This window comes from Zootermopsis nevadensis, unplaced genomic scaffold (genome assembly GCF_977971745.1).
Source record: "Zootermopsis nevadensis isolate Lab colony 2312 unplaced genomic scaffold, Znev_1.0 Znev_ptg000030l, whole genome shotgun sequence".
Lineage (NCBI taxonomy): Eukaryota > Metazoa > Arthropoda > Insecta > Blattodea > Termopsidae > Zootermopsis > Zootermopsis nevadensis.
Genome location: NW_028259162.1, coordinates 10,250,480 through 10,273,086, shown reverse-complemented (window position 1 = coordinate 10,273,086; position 22,607 = coordinate 10,250,480). Strand labels below are relative to the sequence as shown.

At 34.4% G+C, this 22,607-nt stretch overlaps 2 protein-coding genes across 15 annotated transcripts; both read left to right on the top strand.

Moving 5' to 3' along the window:
- Nucleotides 1-74: 74 nt before the first annotated feature.
- On the top strand, nt 75-15,277 carry LOC110827193 (AP-5 complex subunit beta-1). 13 transcript variants are annotated; one of them, XM_022058619.2, is made up of 19 exons: nt 370-617; nt 1,564-1,692; nt 2,793-2,888; nt 3,278-3,421; nt 4,745-4,881; nt 4,969-5,059; nt 5,339-5,530; nt 6,522-6,783; nt 6,997-7,147; nt 7,656-7,881; nt 8,551-8,686; nt 8,936-9,042; nt 9,433-9,607; nt 10,297-10,413; nt 11,081-11,243; nt 11,970-12,064; nt 12,482-12,673; nt 13,634-13,822; nt 13,954-14,092. In XM_022058619.2, the coding sequence occupies exons 1-18, from the start codon at nt 507-509 to the stop codon at nt 13,801-13,803; spliced, it is 2,694 nt and encodes an 897-aa protein (XP_021914311.1). In that variant the 5' UTR covers nt 370-506; the 3' UTR covers nt 13,804-13,822; nt 13,954-14,092. The 13 variants fall into 13 exon arrangements, with proteins under 13 accessions (XP_021914318.1, XP_021914316.1, XP_021914322.1 ...); XM_022058626.2 differs by lacking the exon at nt 370-617 and adding an exon at nt 75-201 and having other exon boundaries at nt 13,634-14,079; XM_022058624.2 differs by lacking the exon at nt 370-617 and adding an exon at nt 111-250 and having other exon boundaries at nt 13,634-14,079.
- A 767-nt stretch (nt 15,278-16,044) lies between these two features.
- Nucleotides 16,045-22,603, top strand: LOC110827197 (pre-mRNA-splicing factor RBM22). 2 transcript variants are annotated; one of them, XM_022058631.2, is made up of 6 exons: nt 16,045-16,190; nt 16,623-16,676; nt 17,657-17,920; nt 18,043-18,272; nt 19,140-19,283; nt 20,131-22,603. In XM_022058631.2, the coding sequence occupies exons 1-6, from the start codon at nt 16,137-16,139 to the stop codon at nt 20,846-20,848; spliced, it is 1,464 nt and encodes a 487-aa protein (XP_021914323.2). In that variant the 5' UTR covers nt 16,045-16,136; the 3' UTR covers nt 20,849-22,603. The 2 variants fall into 2 exon arrangements, with proteins under 2 accessions (XP_021914323.2, XP_021914324.2); XM_022058632.2 differs by lacking the exon at nt 16,045-16,190 and adding an exon at nt 16,337-16,451.
- The last annotated feature ends 4 nt before the right edge of the window (nt 22,604-22,607 follow it).

The following is a 22,607-nucleotide window of genomic DNA, read 5'->3' as shown; positions in this document are numbered from 1 at the left end:
GTCAACTGTTTACGCTACAATTATATTGCTGCACAGATGTTATAAAATCCCAGTGTGCTTAAAATAGATGGTTACTGGCAGAAAATCAAAGTGCATCCAATTTTGGAGGCATGTTCAGACTGCCAGTTATTCTTAATATGGCTTTATGGTCATATTTCAAATTATTAACTTCAGTGTCCATACAAAAGTAAAAACTTAGATGTGAGTAGCCTGACTAAAAAGGAAATTCTGAAGTGAAATTGAATCCTTGGTAACTATGGACAGGACTAGACCTAAACATTAGATACTATTAATGTTGAGAAATAAAGTATGGTATATTACTTGGAAATTGTTTTAATAATTATTATTGTCCTGCATTTGACTAAGACAGCCCGTCAGTAATTGAAGAAACGTACATCATATCGCATTGTGTATATGTTGGCATTTATCTATGTAGAGTACTGTACAGTGTTGATAAAAGTGGAATGTAAATAAATTCTATTCTAGTATCCAATTTCTTCAAAATTATGTCGGAAGGAGACATTTCGTGTCTACATAGAAATCTTTCGTCTTTAGGACTTGGCTGTGTTTCAGAGAATACTGACACTTTCTCTGGCTTATTAGATCAGCTGATAAAGGTAAAGGAATGTGCGATTAGGATGTACAAATCTTGTAAGAGAGACAAATCTTAGAATGATGAGAGAGTACACAGGAAAACCAAGGAATGTGGTCACGAGGAAATGCCGAAAGAAGGGCTGTTTTGATTACAGATAGCATTGAAAAATTAGGTTAGGTTGTTTTAAACCGAAACCATTAATTTTAAAATTAAAAGAAGGTTGATGAATATGTGCTTCACTGAAGAGGAGATTTGGGAGAGGGAGGTGTACGATATTGTAATTGGGTTTTTGTCAGGTTGCGCTAATTTAGTATATAATTATCAGCAGTTACAAATAAAAGACCATGGTCTTTCTTCAAATGCTGCATAATATTACTGTTTCCAACGTAAACGAACTGACAAAATTGCTTTAGAATCAAACTAAATAATGGGGAGTAATTTGAGAATATCTCAGTAAACAGTGGACGTGCAATAGATTTGTATCTTAAAGTGTAAGAAGTGTTGGCAATATATAATTATTGTTAAGACGGTAACCACGACTTTTCGGACTCGCTATTTTAGGTATAAATCGGAAATTTATAGATGCTTGGGGAGATTAGATAATCGCAGTCTTGTATGTTGTAATTTGCCACAGGTTAGAAAGGTCAGTTATGTTTGTAGAGATTTTCGGTTTTGAGTGACTTGTGTTGTTTCTTTCTGAGTATTTATAGTAAATGCCTTGTATTCATAGGAGGTCAGTTTATAAAAGCAGTGGACATAAACTGTCTTGTATCTGATTAACACAAAAGGAGTATATTGTTATTTATGAACACTGTAAAATGATACTGATTCTGAAGACTGCACTCATAAGACTACATCAGAGGTTTCTTCTGCTTCTGCTCCATACTTTCTGATACTACAGTACTGCTGTGACAAATTAGGTAAGACCAAATTTTACATCATATGTTAAATGTATTTTTATCTTTCAGATATTACTCGAAGAGAAGGGCAGCAAAAAGTTTACTTTAAAGTATAATGTGGCTATATTCATTGAGCTTGAATCAGCTGCCCTTATATTCAGTGCAGCAGATGTTGAACTCATATTTGCAACATTCAAAGTAAGTAGCTTGCAATTTTTAACCATATTTATATTTTCTTCTGTGACAGATTTGAGGTTGCTTACTTATATCACACCACAAGAATATTTTTGTATTAAAACACTTGAAAATAACATGTGGCCACCTTGTTGGTATTACTAATGATATGGAATTAATAAATTTTTAGGTGAAATGGACCTTTTGCCAAGTTAGCTACAGGCTTGCACTGCATGTCGACATGATATATACTGCAAGTTTTAGTTTCCTTCTGAAATAAGGAAAGTGTGCTATAAAATAGACCAGGGTGCATTTGTTAGTACATTCTCATACATATATACACAAATAACATTAATTTTTGTATGCAGCTTACCTGATATTTGAGATAGAAATATTTTTACTTCATTTGCTATATGTTCTGGTTTTTTATCAAGCCCATAGAGATAATTTCTGAGAGTGTTATGAAATTAGGCAAATATGTTGAATAAACAGTCATGAACAGCCAACAAGCGGTGGTCTTCTAACCTGGGTTTTTGGCAGGGGGCCAGCAACTTCTTACCCTAAGAAACAGTCATGTTAAAAAATGACACAAAGGGTCTTGGATTTGGATAGACTTTTTAAAAGTTGTTGTTAAAGTAATAGGGTATGGATTGGATTTGTCTGTCTTTGACAAGGTAATTCAGTTTGGGCTCTTTTAAATACAGTAATGAAAGCTTAGGTTCTGTAAAAGATGGAAAATTTCAGAACCATCTTAGTGATCATCAGTCATTATGGATTCTGCTCCGTGGAATTAGTCACTTCAATAGTTATGGCATCTGTCTGTTATTTACCTATGCATCCCCAGAAATTCTTTGTGAAACCTCAGGGTACTGCAGGACAGTTTGGGTATAATTACGCATATAGGACTTCATTGTACCTTACTGTAAGGCCTAGAATATTTCTAAACCAGTTTGCATACATAGTGTGTGTGTAATCTTTCATATGTACAAAACGGACATGCAAACGTGGGTTGAACATATGGGTCCCAAAAACACTTGCTTAAATAATTAACATTATAATATTATATATATATATATATATATATATATATATATAATAATAATATGTGTTTTGTACTTTTCAAGAATGTTTTCCAAGACTGCACAAAAGAAAATTACCCATTTCTTCAAGGCCAATGTCTTTTATCCATGACGTCTGTTTTAATGCAAGCATTTGAGAAGGTAAGTTGCACATACAGTCATCAGAATTAAAGTGTTTCTTGAGTAGCGGATTTACTATTGGCTTCTAGAGAATTTTTATGCTCCATGGAGTTAGTTTTAGTTTTAAATGAGACATTCTTTAATATGTATTTATTTGTGAATGTGTATACATATTTTCATGTTATGCCTGTAGTAGGAACTCATGTCAGCAACTAGCAAATGATGAGTATGGTTATGTTTAGTAATGCGATTACTTAGCATATTTTTTTATAGTTTATGTTGAATCTCTTCATGTGTGCCTCATCTCATGCTGTAATGCTGTAACGCTTAATTCAGCACCAGGATATGTCTATATGGCATGGTGTATAACTAAGTGACAAATTTGCTTTTTTTATTTTGTCATTTTACAGGTGGTTGAAGAAGAAATAACAGTACTGTTTACAGAGCATGTTGAGTTCCTGTTTAGTTTGATAAAACAAACAAATAATGTGAACAACATTCATGTACGTTCCATTGCTGCTAGCTGCCTTAGTGAAATCGAACTCTTTTTTCCTGTAAGTGTTATAATTGTATTGTGCTCTCTCTGGAGTTGTAGTATTAGGAACATTGGTTTTACGGTCTGTGTTGTCTTCATACAGGTGATCTTAGGTGTGCACATGGGTTGTGTTTGTGTGAATTGCCATGTATGTTGAACATTTCTAAAACAGGAAATGTATAACATGGCCATGGATGTTATGAGTGATAAACCATGAGAGGCTTTAATTTGTTGTCTCTGAAGTCAGAATGGTGGGGTGAGTCAGTTAATCTGCACATGCAACTAAGTGGGTCTGTGGAACAGCTTTTACTGTGGTTGCAGATAGGATATTGATGCACCTCATGATACAGAAATAAATTTGTGGTTGTATGAAAGTGCAGGTTGTGGAAGCATGTATAATGGGAGTCACCTTTGTAAGGTTCTCAAATTTTCTCGTCTCATTTTATTCTGTTTACACATTTTCAGTTACACTTAAATGTGTGCCTTTGTGTATGTATGTATGTACAGTCCACAGATCAGGAGAAAATCCCTGCTAGGAATTCGATATACGCGCATGCGCAAGATTTCGCGGTGAGTGACGACCGATCCTAAAAGCATTTGTTCTACAACCACTGAACAAACAACAGACAACAGGCTTTCATGTGTTCTAATGGGTACAGCTTTAAGATTACCTCACAGCAGCACAGTGATTTAATCTAGAATATTATCGCAACTCCCGCAGAACCCATTAGAGGTGCACTCACTACACGCTACTCTTAACGGCTTGATGTTTTCAGTCTGTGTAGTAGCGTAAAACTCTGACGTATCGCACTTCCCACCAATAGCAGCCCTCTAGTCCAGCTGATAAGTAACATTCCCCCCGCACCGCACCAGAAACGACTTCCCCCAGCAGGGTTTTTCTCGTGATCTGTAGACAGTATGTATGCACATATTCTTTTTCATCTGTAAATTACTAAAGTTAATGAAATTATGTATATATATATGTATTTGAATTGCAATATTATTGTTGTTACTGATTTAAACATTTTCAATTTTATGTACTGTAGTCATTTGTCATTGATAACAATTATTGTAATGTGAAAGAATCTTTTTTTAAATATCTGGAAATTAATTTATGTAGGTTATCTTACATTCTGACTTATTGTAAATTAATTTCTCAAAAATGACCTCTGTTACCTTGTTAAATTTGATAAATAATGTATATAAGATATTTCAGTTGTTCATGGGTGACTTATTCATTCATGCTGAAACTACCCATTGCAGTTTCTAGATACAGACTACAGCATTCTGTCATGCTATAGTTATTGCAACTTTTGTGAATAATTTAATTTGTACTTTGCAGCAAATCCTAAAGGATTATGTTGACAGTTTGTATACAGCAGCAGTAGCAGAAACTTCAATAGCACATCAGTCTTACATGTCACTTCTGGCTCTAATTATCAATCATTCTTTTGCTGACAAAATAAAGGCATCTTCTCTGTAAGTAAATGGGAGAATTTTGTTATGATTTAATTACTAAATTTATATTCAATTTAGCAATTGTGTGATAAAATTTATTAATTTCAGAAGGGGCAAATATCTAATTGTTCAGCAGAAATACAGTTTTATCCCACAAGAAGTTGACACAGCCATCATGGGATATCCTGATTTAAAAGAGGTATTTTTAAATTATTATGTTTCACTTTGAAGATGTGAAATATAATTTTTTTTAGATTTGTTGAAGCCCCCCATAGTTTTGTTTGCAGATTTTTGGTTGATAACCATAAAATGTAAAAAGAAAGAAGGAGGGAGGGAGGAAGGAATATAAGCCATTTTAATTTTTAAAATTTGCTTGTTTTGAATTTTTGCAGAGGTTTAATTTCTTAGTATGTATCCTTTTACCACAGTTTGACTGTCATGCTATCAGAGTTTGAACCAGAAGTTTTCTTTTATGTAGATGCTGTCTTTCCTAGTAGACCAACTACCTCTATGTTCAACTGAAGGTGCATCTTGGATAGCTATACAGATTATTGACATGATGCTGCAGAGGCCAGATCTGCAAGCATCAGCCCAAGTTTTGAAACCATTGGTACTTCATTTTTCAAGCACATACAGCCCACTGGCTGCTCATGTTGTTTTTCTGCTTGAAGTAAGTTATAAATGGCCCAAAGTTATACATTGTATTGTATTGATATTTATGACTTATGCATCTTCGTGTTAACACATACAAGCTCTCTAGAGGTTTACATACCATGGGGATGCTTCTGGTTTTTTTCTTTTTCTTTTCTTTTTTCTTCTCTTTCTTTCTCTCTCCCCCCCCCCCCCCCCCCCCCCACTGACAGAGTGTACAGAACTGCCCAGAATTTAATTCTGTGTCAGGAAGCAACCATTTACTGAAAGCATGGAAGCAAGGTTCCGTGAAATTGGATTTAAAAGAGACTTCATGACATATACACAGATAAATATTTCTTTATTCTGATATCCCACACATAAACTGCTAGACGTAGTATGAAATTTTGTTCTTTATATATATTTATACATGTAATAGATCTGGAATTATTTTAAAACAGTATGTTTCAGAACATGCCACTATATTCAGTAGTTAGTGGTTAATAAGAAACATTTACTTCAGCTGATTCAAACTCATGAAATTACCTATCAAAACTGTAATTTACTGGCCTGAGCTCAGTATTTTTTATATTGTAACGATACCTGTCTTTGTCTTATACATTAACAGACTCAAATCCATTTTAAGAGAATGTTATAATTATGTAGCTGCTTTAGTGATTGAAGTAATTATAAATTCACCCCATCTTCATAGATTATTCCTCAGAATCATGTTTGAATATATGCTTAAAATTGTTTTTGGTATCATGCCAGAGTCATTCTTTCAATGAGTTATTTTCAGTTTCTTCTTTAGCATTATATGTAAACCTGTTGCAGGCAAAATCTGTAATTTTGTAATTTAAAATAAAAAATGCAGGTGCAACTTTCCTTAGTAAATCAGTAGTTTGCAGAACCCTGTTTAAGAAAACATGAAATGGAACCATGGAATAAATGTAGTTCAGAAAACAAAATCACTGTCAAGGCATATCGCATAGTATCTTGTGTAATGCAGTTTGATTCATGTTCTGTTTCAGAAACATTTAGGACATTTGATTTTTCAAGAAAAGGACATGATCCAACTTCTACAGCAGCTGCTCCTAAATTCAAGCCATCCTTCTATGTCACCACCTGTACGTCTTCTCTTCTTGGATTGGCTGAGTGATCTTCTTATTAGGAGACCAGAGAAAATAAATAATATACAAAATATTTGTTTTTTCTTTCCTGGCAGCTTTGATGGACCAGAAACTCACCTTATTAAGCTGAAACTGTTAAGTTCTGTTTTAAAAATTGGGAAAGGTAATTTGTTTGTTTATGACGGAGTATAATGACTACATTTCTGTAACCATCTTGTTTCAAGCATGTTTTTATATTACTTTGGTTAATTTAGTTTGTTCCTTTATTAATTATGCAATTATATATCTTTATGAGTTTCCACAGTAACTGTCAATATTGTGACAAGGAAGATTGATGTCAATAATGTAATTTAAACCCTCTGTGGCCCTTTTTCAGAGTCCTCAGGTGTACTTCTACAGACATTAGCCAGCTTACAAAAACAGTTGAAATATAAATCATCTACCAAACTAAAATCAGCACTAGTGAAAGTATTGTACAGATTTTTATGTGACCATTGTACTTTGGTTATGTGTACTGAAGTACCAAGGTATGTTAATATAATGAATAGATTAAATAATCATATAGCAGTTGATTCAATATTTTTAAAATTAATACAGTTGTTGTAAATGTAAGGGTAGACAAAAACAGAACTTCTGGAAACAACTTATGATGCATGCAATCTTTTGAATTATTCTGTTTGCATAAAGCTGCCAGCAGGAACTATAAATGAACAATTGTAGAATTTAATGTTCTAATCTTGTATATTCTCTCCCCCCCATCTCTCCCAGTTCTTGGAAGATGTTGGACATAGCCACAAAATTTTGTGTCATCATTGTGTTTGGAAAGTTTGATTTTAAGTTATGAATGGTCAAATTAAGAATGTTTCATTTGGCAACATTGCAAGCAGATATGATGGCTGGCATAAACATAGTCAGATACAGTAAACATTTCTGAGTACTGTCAAGGCCATTTCTAGAAAGTAAAATGCAGAGGGGAGGACTGCCCCCCAACTTCCGATGTCCTACTTGAATGAAATGTTGGTTTGGGTGTTTCAGGATACTTGTGGACATAACTATGGAGGACATATCATTTACTCCATATGTATTGAATTTCACGCAGTGTGTGCAAGATAGTTTTCCCAAATTATCTGTTCCATCTTGTATTCTTACATCACTGGTAATGGAATTTACTCAACCTGAAAGCACAGCTACACTTGCTACATTCCACTTTGTTCTGGATATCTTCCTGATGGCAATTATGCAGAACATCTGTCAACCAAAGGTATGCACTAAAACACACTGGCTTTTCTTTTGTCCCTGGTCTTAGTAATGGAACCAATGTAATTCCACTTTAAAAACATTTCTGTAGAGTTGTTAATATGTGATAGCACACTGAAGATGGCTGTTTTCTGGGTTGTTGCACCATCTAGTCTGGTAGAAGTTTACTGATGTTTATCACCCTCATGATGGAGGCAGCAAGGACCTCTGAAATGTCAGGAAACTTATACCAGACTACACAGAGCAAAAACCCAGAAGATAGCCACTTTCAGACTCACTGACATGAATATCTCAAATCCTGAGGGTTCATTGTTGTTTTCTGTCAAATGATATTTTCAAAATGATTAAGAATACTGGAGGTGGTTGTTATGGGGGAAAATTGTTATGGCCAATCTTATCCTTGCATTCAGCTGAGGGTACAGAGGAAAACCATGAAAATCTTCAGTCATTTGCCAATCCCTGGCTGATATTAGGAACAATACCTCCCAAATGAGAGTATGACACTTTTCATGACCACTGTGTCAGCCAGCAGTTTGTTTAGTTTAATTTCTGTTGTGATCCCTTGGTATTTCAGTGAGTCATCAAAAGCTTTCATATGAGTAACATGCGTAAGTTGTATTCTTTATTATCTTTATGTTTTGCCCAGTATCATTGTGAATTGTTTTTATTTCAGGTAATATTAAATTACCTGATGAAATATGTTGTGTGTGAGGAGGTATGTGGGTTATTAAACTGGACAGTTGGTCACCAAATTCTGTCTTTGTGCTACAAGATGATGAGCAACTATGACACTGTTGAGTTTTTCTATGGTGAGTCTCAGATTAATCATTGCACTGTATAATCAGCAATTCTGGCATTTATGAATATATAGCATTGGCACCAAATTTTGAATTTTGCACAGTATGACATCAGGCCAATGGATATGGAACACCATGATTAATGTGTTTGGAATATATTTGTAATGTTTTGGGTTACATTTATCTGCTATTCTTTTTCTAGGTATGTTGGCTTTGGTTCTTTTTCCCAGATGTAAGAAACATTTTAAATTTTTGTTACAGAGCTGTGTGAAGTATTGAAAATGTTCATGGCTAATTGTGAAGATGTGGACCTTTTCGACAGAGCTCACATATACCATTCTCTTTTAGTCTCCTTGTCCAATAAAAAGGTTTGTATCTGTATACATAGAGTGTTCCATTTAAAATGCAATGATAACTACTACACTACTGAACCTCTTCATGTACAAAATGATAGAACAAATGACAGTCTTGAATTCTTGCAGTTGATGGACTATTTGAAATTGGTACAGCTGTAATTTCAGTTGCTTTGTCACTTGTCACATATAAACACTTCCTGTGTCCTGAAATTTTGTTGTAGGTTGGTGTACTATTTTAAGAATTCTGTACTGCAGCATTCTGATGTATATTATTCAGATATTTGATGTTTGTTCATTTGTCAATTTTTACACACACTTACTAGGTGTTTAACGAACTACATGTTTTGGACGCGATATAATATTTGTGTGTAAAAGTCACTCAATTAATTTTTCTTTTGTTAGCTGAAGGAAGTACTGGTGTCACCAAAACAAAGTATTATGGCAAGTGAAAATACTCTTCTTTCTACATCTTCCATCTGCAGACTGGATGAACCAATTCTGCAGCTAAAGAAAGAAAAAAGAGTCATATATTCAACAGAGCAGTGCATTCCTGAAAGGATTCTAGATGTTCCAGAAGGTACAAAAACTATTGATTCTATGCACTCTTGTACCATCTGCTAACATGAACACATACAATGTATGGGTGAAACACAGTATCACTTTTCTGCAGCTAAAATGAATTTATATCATAACACAAGTGCATACTTTATTTCATTTTTGACAATTTCCTGGAAAAAGAAACTGATTATTTAGTAATAGCTGTCAGTTATCAACAACTGGGGACAGCTATCCTGATCGAGATTTTCCGTATTTTTTAACAGTGTGTGCAGGCAAATGTTTGAATACTGCCATAAAATAGTGTGTGGCCACTTCCTCTGACAAACTTTCAGATATATGTTCATAATCATCCTACCATTAAATAGTCTCATTAATTGATAGAATATTTTTAAAGTGAGTGAATGAAGAAAATAAATACAGGTTATATAGATTTTAAATATGATTTGTTTTTAAACTTTGAATTGCTCAGGTCAAGGATTAATGACAAAGAGGGCTCTGCTAGTGACCATTTTTGTATGTGGAACTACACTTTAAATTAAACGTTTTTGGTCTCTTCTTAGGTAGGTGGCATTGATTTAAATCTCCACATATCCTAAACCTATATCTGTGGAAGTACTTTACTCTGATTCCTAATATTAATTAATAACTCTTCTGTTGATAATTATTAACATTCTTATTTACAGTTTTACATATTTGTTCTTATGTTAGCAGATATACTGCAGCTACACACAAGACAGTTATCATTTGTGGCTAAGAAACCTCTCATCATAAAAGGAAGACTAAACACCACATCCAAATTTGTTGTAAAGTTACAGCCAATTCAAGGTAAACAAAGAGCAAAGATTTACGATTATTGTTTACAAAGAATTGTTATATAAGGTGTACTATTGATGGCTGTCTTCTGGGTTGTTGTGCCATGTAGTATGGTAAGACTACATGGCACAACAACCCAGAAGACAGCCATCTTCAGACTCACAGCCACGAAAACCTCAAATCCTATATAATGTATACTAATTTGCATTAAGTGTCTTAAATTTCCTTTTGTCATACTTGCAAATGAGAGTACAATTTTGTATGTATGACATGCCAGGAGAAATTGTAATTGTAAACATGGATTCTGTTTGCAGAAAGCTTGTATAATGTCTGAATTTATTATCTATGAATGTAATAAACTGTTTTATATTATGCCAGTATCATTCTTATCAATAAATAAATATTTATTCAAGGTTATGGTGGTATAAAAGTTGCTAGTTATTTCTTATGTACTTTGTGGAAATATGTAATTTTATTTAGCTTTTGTTGCAGAATACTTCTGTACTGCCTAAACTGTTTACTTTTAAATGTGATTAACTGTTTAATATTACTCCACTATCCTTCTTATAAATTAATAAATAGGCATATAGATAACATGTATTCAAAGCTACAAAATGGTGCCGTAAAAATTGGAAATTATTTCTTGTGCATTTTACAGAAATTTTTAATTTTGTTTCAGCTCTGGCAATTTTCTTCAATGCTCCAGAATCTTGGGGTAGAATTGAACCAATTATGATTGGACATTACACAAAGAAGAATTCTGATGATTATTCTGAATTATCACATATTGTGGACATTGAATGTTTCCTTTGCAAGCCGTATCCTGCTATTATACAAGTCTGGTACATTTATCTTTGAAGTAACATTATTTTGTGTGTATGTGTTGTCATATTTCTTTCATCCTTAATGAGTGTTATTAAATTAGCAATTGGATGTGAAATATTCGAATGGACTGAGCTTATAAGCTTCACAGAGTTGTAATACACACACATGTGATGGTGATGATATACACAGTATATGTAAGTTTAAATTCATATATAGTCCGATATTAGTCCTGCGCTGTAGCTGCGCAGTCTGGGAGAAGAAATTTTCTCATGAGCTTTCGACCAGTGTGTGGCACCAGTGCCAACCCAGCATCGTGAGGAAATTGGGGATCTACAATGAGTAGCGTAATCCAATCATGAAAACTAGCAATGGCTGGGGGTTCGTCGTGCTGACCACACGTCATCCTGTATCTGGTTGGATGATTGTTCACCTCCGCTTAGGCATGTGAACGTGAGACCAGCAGTCAAGCTAGTTGGCTTAGGCTCTCTGGAGCTGTTACGCCACAGATTTAATTTTTAATTTTAATTTAATTTAATATAGTTTGATATTTATGTATACTTTGAGGTAACATTTGAAGATAGTTGAAAGCCAAAGCAGGTAGTGTTTTATGATATATAAATACAGTTGTGTTTATGTTCCTTCTGTTATAATTAATCTTGAATGCATGTTAATGTAGTGATAGTATTAAATTCTTTGTATGTAACTTACGTTGTATTTAAATTGTGGATTTAATTTAATTTCAGTGCTGAATTTAGCATTAAAAATGTGTGCTATGTGTGCAATCTGGAGCCATTAACGTTGGATTTACCACACTTTTTCCAGCCATTACCAGTTCATGGTAAGTGAAGATGTACTCAAACCAAATTTTCTCAGAAGTTGTCTTAAATAAACTAACATATCTTATGATTTGATAATGTACACACATACAACATTTCTGATTTTAAACTGATAGATTTATTATTACAAGAAAGCCCATATTCAGATTGACCCGAACTAGATCCCTTTTGATGGAATAAAGGCAAATTATTACTTTTCTTTGTTACAAATAAAAATTAGCACTTGTATTTGGTTATGCAAGCATTTCATTATGAGTGTACTACTGCCATGTTCTAAATTCGTGGTGAAATGCTCTCTTTATGTCAGTGACTACTAATAGTACTACTTTTCTGCTTTTGAATAAAGAATCAGGGTGTGAAACATGCCACCAACAATATGCAGTTTGAAATAAATGTGTAACTGAGTTTTTTATATATAGATGAATATATTTCTGCATCAACCATATGGAGAAGAGCTTTATTTTCCATTCTGTGGGATTCTTTGGAGGAGAAATCTGTTACAGCAGAAAATACAGCATTTACTTCTGTTTGTGTGCTGCAACAATCCAGGGAAGGTCTCAAAAGAAAACTGAGTGAAGAATTGGAGGATTGTATTGTTGAAGATTCTAAAGGTAATAAATCTTACTACACAGTATAAACTTCATTGTCAGTTTATAATTAACTAATTCATTTGTCACTGAATCCAGACTTTCAACACCACTAAGACCAACTTTAGCCATTGGACTTAGTTCTGAACATTTCAATCCTTCACTGTCTCACAGCTTGTTTCCCCAGTATCTTTTATATTATTATTTTCCTCAGTTTTACAAGTATATTCTTTCCATTGATTTTCCCCACAAGAAATTAGTATGCATTTCTTGTTTATTCCATCCAAGCTAGACATATTTATGATGGATTATCATTTTCAATATAATTTACAATAAAAAGAAACACTACATGTACAAAGCTGTACTATAACAGTTATAAATTTCAAACTTTCTATGTCCAAGTGTTGATCACATAAATTGTCTTATTTTTTATCTGATTGGAAATTAATAAAGTTCAAAATGTAACTTGACATTTGAATAACTGAAGTGGATAATTGTGAATAAAAGAGTAATTCTTGTTCATGTGCTCCCATCTGAGTCAGAACTCAACACAGTTCTAATACATTAAGTAAATATGCAGAGATTATTTTCAATTTATGTTTTTTTTATTTGTTTCAGGTTTTTTATTAATCTATTCAGATATTCTTCTATTTAAGAATAGTATTATTTCCATAAATTGGCATGCAGTATTTCTGTTATGCATTGTTTTCTCTATGAAACATTTCCTGGCCTCTGGTGACCTTAGGCAAATTAGAATCAATTTCTGAAGTGGTGGTACATGTGTAAAATTTTGTACCCCCAGTTACGAAGAGGTTATGAAGATGATGGTTGTCTTTTATTAGTACTGAATTTTGTAAATTGAGAATGCTAGCAGTTTTTTTGATACTTGCTTGTGAAATGAAAATGTTTCTACTCAATTTCTTCCTTTCTGGGTAAATATTGAGAGTATGGCCAACATTTTTACACAAATTCCAATCCCTGCAGGGCAGCTGTTAAAATCTCTCCATCCATTTGTCTGTCACTGCACATGTAACAACCGGAAAACAACTGGACAGATGAAGATTTCTGTCTTCTGGGTTGTTGCGTTGTGTAGTCTGGTCTATGTTAACCAACGTTTCAGAGGTCATACTGCCTCCGTCATCAGGGCCTTTTAGTCTTTGTGCCATCTCTGAGGTAAAAAATCATCCATGAACTTGTGTATATCTGTGTGTTTGTTTTTTGAAAATAGGAGATACCATGTCTTTCCTCTTTTTATTTTAGTTGCGCTATGAATAAAATTTGTCATGAAATGCTGTTTCTTCCAGATGAGGATACCATCCACATTGGAATTTACTTATCCCCAGCAAGTCATCTTCTTATGAAGTTCTTATTCAGAAATGGTAGCACTCTAGTTAGAATAGTCACTGATGATATTCATATTTTAGCTCATGTCAACAGCTACTTTAAGACATGGTAATAAGAGTGACATGAAAGTGGAATGGTGCTTACTTCTTTTGACTTCTAATTCAGTATGGCATTTGTTTGATATATTTCATAAATTTGTACAGTCTTATGTTAATATCCATAGAGAATTAGTTCTGTGCAGTACTATGCTGACAACAGAGCTGGGCCTAGAAATAATTAATTAAATGTTGAACTTATTGGTGTCATTATTAACCATCACCAAATTGCACGCTTCAAGGTCATGGAAGAACTTTGCCTCATTTACTGTGTGGTTCTAAGTCAACAGTACAGCATTGCTAGCTTTACTACACCATGAGTTTTTAGCAGTCTTCATTTGCCTAGCCTCGACTGTTCATGTTACAACATTCTACAGGTTGGATGTGTCCTTGAAGTGTGCGCTTTGGTTGTGGCTAAAAAGTTAGTTAATTGCCCATGTCATCATTGTTCATATATATGCCTACATAAGAATAACATATTAAATAAAATTGAGAGGCATAGATGATTATTAAGCTGTTTATTAATATAAACACACATCTATGTACTGTGATCACATGTTAAAAAACACTTAATTATTAAGTTCTGTATATACTGCTGTTATTCAATTTCAAAAATTATATAAAGTGTAGGATTTGAGGTTTTCATAGTGGTGAGTCTGAAGATTGCTGTCTTCTGGGTATTGTGCCGTGTACTCCGGTAGATTTCCACCAATGTTTCAGAGGGTTGGAGGCAGTATGACCTCTTCCATCATGTCTACTCACCTGTCTTATGTCTGGTGATCCACTTAACAGACCCCTAGGGGTCCTTATAAGGGCTGCTTTCTCTGACCTCTCTTGCTCTCATATCCTTCCCCCTCCTGCTGGCCAGGCTTTGGTATGCCCCCTACTCCTATTGGTTTTCAGGCCCTTGCCAATCCTCACCCCACTCCCCACTGGTCAGATCAAGGTTCTGTCTGGCTGTCAGTTTCCTGTATCTCAAACCGATTCCATGCACACTTACTCATTCCCCTGATGATGGAGGCAGCAAGAGCTGCCGGAACATTGGTAAACTTTTACCAGACTACACTGTGCTACAACCTAGAAGACGGCTATCTTCAGATTAATCGCTGTGAAAACCTCAAATTCCTGTTTCTTAAGATGTTCTTCTGTATCAAAAGTCAGGTGTGAGATAAATGGATAGCAGCTTTAATGTGTGTAATTTTCTCCTGACAGAGTAATGTTTGTGAATGATATGACAGTGTACTTCTCAAAATTGAGATCATTGCAAATCTTTACAGAGTGCAATGATAAGATGATACAGGACGATGAGGCTCTGATGTTGGAGGCAGCAAAGACCTCTGAAACATTGGTAAAGATTTATGAGACTACATGACGCTACAACCCAGCAGACAGCCATCTTTGGACTTACTGCCCAGAAAACCTCAAATCCTACATGATACTGGTTCATTTTTCTTTGTAATGTAAGCATTTTATAGTGCTATATCTGCAGGAGATAGAGTGTGGACTGGATTAATATGATTCAAGACTGGTAGTGAGTTTTATAGAACACTTGTATTAACCTTGAGATTCAACAAAAGCAGGGTATCTTTTTTAAGCTGAGGATTTTATTATCTACTCAAGAAGGACTGTATAGAACTAATTTAAAGGGATATAATCTAACCAAAGCATTGGAAGGGTAATGGGCCAGAAGGGTATATCGATAAAATGACTGATTTACAGGAAACTAAATTCTTACATTTAATTGGTTTTATGAAAATGCATAGTTTAGAGCAGCACCAGCATGACATACGCCTATTTTATGTTGTTAGACCAAATATCTTTGATTATGAAAATTCCGGCATTATGACCTCGACATATCTGTTTTGATCTTTCAAGTTGGTAGATTTTGATTTGTGTACTTTGGTAATGGAAAATAAATCACAATTTTACTGTCCAATATTGACGTCTACCATCTACAAGAATACAGTTAAACTAACTTTAGTAGGAAAGCAGTGTGTGTGTTATCGTTCTTCTGGGTGTACATTCAATGTATTGTGTACGCTTGGATAATGGCGACATCTAAGACTACTAATACGTATAACAGACAAAATTGGGAGGATGCTGTAAGTAAGCAGGGAACTATAATCAACTTTAAACATTTTGAATGCTATAATATAGAGCAGTAATTTAAAATTTATCTATATATTTCTGTGTCCTTTGAAATCTCGATTTCGGCGGCACGATTCTTAAATATGTAGGGGTCATGGCGGATATGAAATTGTTATAGTTCGGTATTCATCTTGAAAGAAAATATTATGCTTGTGGTTGATTCAATTTAGTTTAACAGTCCTTTGCATAACAATTATGTTTTTCATGTGGTAAAGGTAAAATAAACTTTTGTGGCAGATCAAGTAACTTTGCAAGGGCCTTTTTTTCAGATCACTATAGATTCATACCATTAACATTTTGCAGTTAAAATGCTTGCATTTTGTAATCACTTTTTTCACTATAAATGGAATCATTGTCACATCATAGTGCTTTTGTACCTTTTTCAGGAGTTCCCTATACTTTGCCAGACTTGTTTGGGTGACAATCCGTATATACGAATGGTAAGTCTTTGTGATATATAGTTTTCAGAAAAGCTGACATTTCACATGAATGTTGAAGGAGATCACCATAAATGTTGTAGGTGGCAGAAAATCCAATAGATAAAAATAATTCATAATACTGTAAACGTTATGTTTATTTGTTCTTACTAGGTTTAAGTAAGTAATCCTCCATATCTAAAGATACACACAGACTTTATTGAGACTTTATTAATGAGGTTCTTACATCAATGGACAGACTTATTTAGATATTAGGCTTGTTTCATCACTTGAATAATTTCAGTACATTGTCAGTATTATAATTTTATTCATACTGAAATTTGTATCAGGTTTAAAGTCAGTTGAGAACATGTTATATAAATGTTAAAACATAGCATAGTTGCTATTAATATTATTTTTGTTACTAAACAGTCAGGGACAAGTATATTGTTTAAAATGTAAGAAATACAGTATTAACATTTAAAAGTGAATTCAAGACATAATTAATAGAGTACAATTAAAAATACAGTGTTTTCTGTCTCAACTGGAGTATAGTCATACAAATAATTGGATTTATTATATTTAAGATTTTCTTTAACATTCTGTAAATATACTATGTGAATGATTATATCTTGAATTATTTCTTTGAAGCTCACTGAGCTAGAGTTATTGGTAAAAACATACCAGTACAACCAGGCCGTGCTGTAGCTCAGACAAATGCCTGCTTCTTACCATGGAGGCCCAGGTTCAAACCCAGAGTAGTCCATCTGGAATTTATAATGGATGAAGTGTCACTGGCTACATCATTTGTCCTGCATAAATCATAATTATACCAAAACTCCATTTCTATTACTACCCCAAAGGTTTGCAATAGGCCTGATCCCTCATCATGATTTGTGCTGGTCTTCAGTTGGTGGTTATCTCTCAACTGTACTTGCCTGAACTAAGAGTAATAAAAATTGTTTGATTTATTTAAAATGTTTTGTAACATTTAATAATTTCAGACAAAAGAGCGGTATGGAAAAGAGTGTAAGATTTGCTCCAGACCTTTCACTGTGTTTCGATGGTGCCCTGGCGCTCGAATGAGGTTCAAGAAGACAGAAGTGTGTCAGACATGTAGTCGGATGAAGAATGTGTGCCAAACATGTCTGTTGGATCTGGAATATGGACTTCCAATTCAAGTTCGAGATTCAGCTCTCCGTATTAAGGATGACCTGCCACGTTCAGATGTTAACAAAGAATATTATATTCAAAATATGGACAAGGAGGTACAGTAACTATTAGGATTGGGCTTTTAAACTTCTCTGCCATGTAGTTGATGACTTATTTTTGTTTTCAAACCATAACTAAAAATAATAAAAAATTATATTTTTTCCCTCTTGTTTGGCAGCTTGGCAAGATAGATGCCACTACCCCAGCAGGTGCAATTGGAAAGTCTCAAGCTGCCAGTGACTTATTAATGAAACTGGCTAGGACAAGTCCTTACTACAAAAGGAATCGACCACACATTTGCTCTTTCTGGGTGAAAGGTGAATGTAAGCGAGGAGAAGAGTGTCCATATCGTCATGAAAAACCAACAGACCCAGATGATCCTCTAGCTGATCAAAATATTAAAGATAGGTAAGTGCTTAAAGATGCAACAGATGGATAGAATGTGATTAGTGTACCAGCCGAGCATTCTAAAAATGCCCCAGGTTTGATCCAGTTAGGGGAAGCCATGGCTGGCTGGGAATTCTTCACTCAGTCACTTCTACACAGATGATGGACAGTGATGAAGAGGGCTCCAGGGTTTTGATGGGCCCTAGCCCACATATCAAGGATGGACAGTATTAAGGGGATCTCAGGGTCTTGCCTGGACCTGACATGCATATCCAGGGCAGGCAGTAATAACCAGAATTTGACTTTTCACCTTTGCGAATGGCCAGGGAATCCTCTAGCTGAGGTTAATGTAATCACCTAATATTAGAAAGCTTCAATCCAGATAATTGAAATTGACCTGTAATGTTTGCAGATGGAAAGTATAATGTGAGAGTTGTCTAACGTCAGTGATCTTTGTGTGGATGTGATATCAAATAGTTTGTATTTGCTGACTGAGATTTTATATTTCAACCCTCATAGGTAAATTCATGATATTGCCATCTGCGCTGATTGTTTTGAATTCACCATGTGTAATAATCTTCTCATTTCAGTCTACTATACGTAGCATTTGTGGTACTTATTGTTATATATGGAGTTAATAAAACATACATAATGTGAAGTACAGTGGCATTTGAAATCATAGTAAAATGTGTGTTTGTAATTACCAGATATTTTTAATAATGAGAATTTAAGAATGTGAATGCATTTCAGCTTTAAGTGTAATCCACTGTCATAGAAGTGCTTTATACATTTTTATTTTTATCAGTGACATTGTTTGAGTTATTTTTAATTATGACTTCCTTTAAATTTAGAATTGAGTTCAGAAAATGTAAATTGGTCTTTTTGTAGGTACTATGGTATCAATGATCCTGTGGCTGAGAAACTTATGCGTCGAGCTTCTGCAATGCCAAAGCTTGAACCACCAGAAGACAAGAGTATAACTACACTTTATGTTGGGAACCTTGGTGATAAACTAACTGAAAAAGAGCTCAGGTAAGGCATTATCTATTTATTGTGAACAGTCTGGTCTCTAATTTGCCAGGGATAGAATTGTTATGGTTTCGTAATTGAGTTACATTTGTATGAACATTGTCGTATTGTTTACAAAAAAATTTGCCACTACTCAGATTGAACAAATGGAGTAGGTGATGCTTTTTAAGTACAGCTGTTGTTAAATTAATGAAAAATGGTAATTGAAAAAGTTTATTGTTGTTCAACCTCCACTCTTCTTTAATTGTAATAATAATAGATTTTAAATTTTTGTTTGTTTTTTATGCTTAATTGCCAGTAGGACATACCACTGCATACTGCCAAATACATCCTTCTGAATTTTTTTTATTTGTATTCAGATATCTAATGAGCAAGTAATTATAAAAAATGAGAATGTGTTTATTACAAATTTATGATGAAGTTAAATTATTAATACCTTCACACCACTGTTTACCTAAATAACCAAAGAAATGAATGTTGACATTTAAATTATTAAGGGAAGGTGCAGTTGAGTTATTCCAATATCTAAGCACATAACAAAGGCAAAAAATAGTCATGGAAGTTCAGCTCCAATCATTCTGCACCTATCACTAAATGGAGAAAAGCCTTCAACTTAATATTGTTTTCCCTTTATGTTTGGGGAAGGGGCTACCAGTATAATTGGATAACAGGCTAGGTTCTTCCCATATTCTTTCTGGGCATGATGATATGATGTTGATCCTTCTGCAAGTCAGATCCTTTACACTTGCTGAACTTTTAGATTATTGAGTATTTCCACCAATTAAGCTATACCTAGTGGCTAATTGAAATTAATTAACTAGCAACAGAATGGTGTTTGCTTTATTTACAGGGATCATTTTTATCAGTATGGTGAGATAAGGTCAATCACATTAGTTGCTCGACAACAGTGTGCATTTATCCAGTTCACTTTAAGAACAGCAGCAGAGCAAGCATCTGAGCGTACATTCAACAAATTAATCCTTGGCGGGCGGCGATTGACAATCAAATGGGGTCGCTCTCAAGCCCGACAAGGTACTTCAGCTGCTCGTGGGGATGGAGTTGATGCAATAATGGAAGAACTAGAACCAGTGCCAGGTCTCCCTGGTACTTTGCCTCTTCCTCCAACTGAATTACAGAACAACTTTTTCAACCTAGCAGAAACAGATGATAACTCTATCCCACCAGTGCAGACCAACATTCCACCTCCCACAATGCCACCACCAATGCCTCCTCCCATTCTGATTCCACCTCCCATGCCCCGCCCTCCACCTGGCATTCGCCCACCAGGTCCACCCCCTTTCTTTTTTCCTCCTCATATGCGTCCACCTATGCGACCTCCTCCAGGAATTAGACCTCCTTTTAATATATCTCAGCCTCCATTATTTCCACCTGGAACTGCTCCAGCTATTCCACAGCTTCCTCCCAATCCAGCACCTCTGGTACCACCAGGAACTCTTACTACTCCTGCATTGAAACAAGGTGCCATTCATTATCCTTCACAGGATCCATCTAGACTGGGAGCTGCTCAGGGCTTGGCAAAGAATAAAGTTTGGACAGGAGAAGATTAGAGAAACTGTGTTCACAATTTGAAACAAACAAAAGGGATTTTCTTTGATGGAGATGTTGGTAGCAAGCACCTATTCTCCATGAATTATGTTATTTCTTTCATTCTATGCATACATTACAGTATCAAATCCTAACTGCTTTGCAGGATAATGTTTTCCTGTAAATGAGATTTATATACTGCACAGTGACTGTTAATAGAAAGACAGAGGAATTTATTTGAGATTAACAAAATGACCATTGACATTAAGAATACCAAAGAAGTGGAGAAGTCATGTTCACTGGATGCCAGTCTCTAGATAATGAAGAACAGTTTGTAAGTACAGACCTCGAGGAAAGTGGGATTTCGGAAGACCACAAATGAGATGGTTTCAACAGTCTGTATAAACATGGAATGGATGTAATGAACCTAACCTTGTAAGGAAGATGAAGAAAGACAGAGTGATAAATTTCAAACCAAGAGGCTCATCATGCGCGAACAGAGGAATATCCATCATTATAAAAAGCATTGAACATGTTTGTTGTCCAATTTTCAGGATTCTGAAGGGCTGGTATTTGTAACATGTCACCAAACAAATTTTTTACAATTCATACCAAAATATTTTGCACTGGTTGTTTTCCTTGCATTACCCCAAAACTTACCATGCTTTAAGTTGTATATTTTACCAAAATTTTGAAACACTTATTTGATTGGTGCAAGTGGTATTCCCAATTTACAAAGTCATATGGCTGTCTTGGTATTTTTGAATTTTTGAGTTAAATGACAAACTAGATTTTAATGGTATGTTGTTTGTACTGTATTTTTGTATGTTGATGTTTGTAGTTCAGTTGAAGCACCTGGACAAGCTTATAGAATCAGATCATTAATAGGTTTCTTAAGAAGGTTCTCTGTTCCTTCAGAATGGTGAAAACATTTATCAGTAGTCACACAGTGTATTTAATGGTTGAGAATTTCAGATAAATTTCCTTGTAAATGAATTCATTTACTTGTAATCTTACCTAGTCTGATAATTTATTTAGTAGAACACTTAATGTCTCAATTGATAGTTAACTGTTATATACTTGGCCTATAAGCAATCCCTCCATGCACTTACTTTATAGTGCCTTAAAGTATGCAGTGACTGCTTTTTTCCATATCCTTCTTCATTTGTATGAGAAAGTATAGTTAAATAAACTGAGAAACAATCATTCAGTGGTATAAGCCATAGAGGTCAGAAATGATAAAGGAACTTTGGTCTCATTTAAAGTGTGGTAAAGGCATAAAACACTATAAATACAGCCTTGTCCTACAGTTGACATCCTACTGAGAAATGAAACAGTATAGTATAACCATAGTTAAAAATGGGACTTGAGGTTTTCATAGTAGTGAAATTTGGATAATTGTGTTCTCAGTTTTGAACTTGTGTAGACTTGTGGTTAAAAATGTACAAGACATCAGTTGACATTGAAAATTTATATACATATGTGCAGTGAAAGTGTAATTCTTTAAAATTAATTTTTCTTACAATTAGTATTAATTATGAATCTGTAAACATCTGTGAATTTATAGGTTGAAGATAACATAGTATGTCTATTACATGGTGTATGTATAGATGGAAAGAAATATATATTAACACATAGGTGCAAATATCAGTAGACACTTATAAAGCTTAAAATATTCTCCTTCAGGTAGTATTTAGATACATAAGTATCACCACCAAAAGAACATGTATCTTAAAAAATATAATAAAATGATGAATTCAAGATATATATATATGGTATATG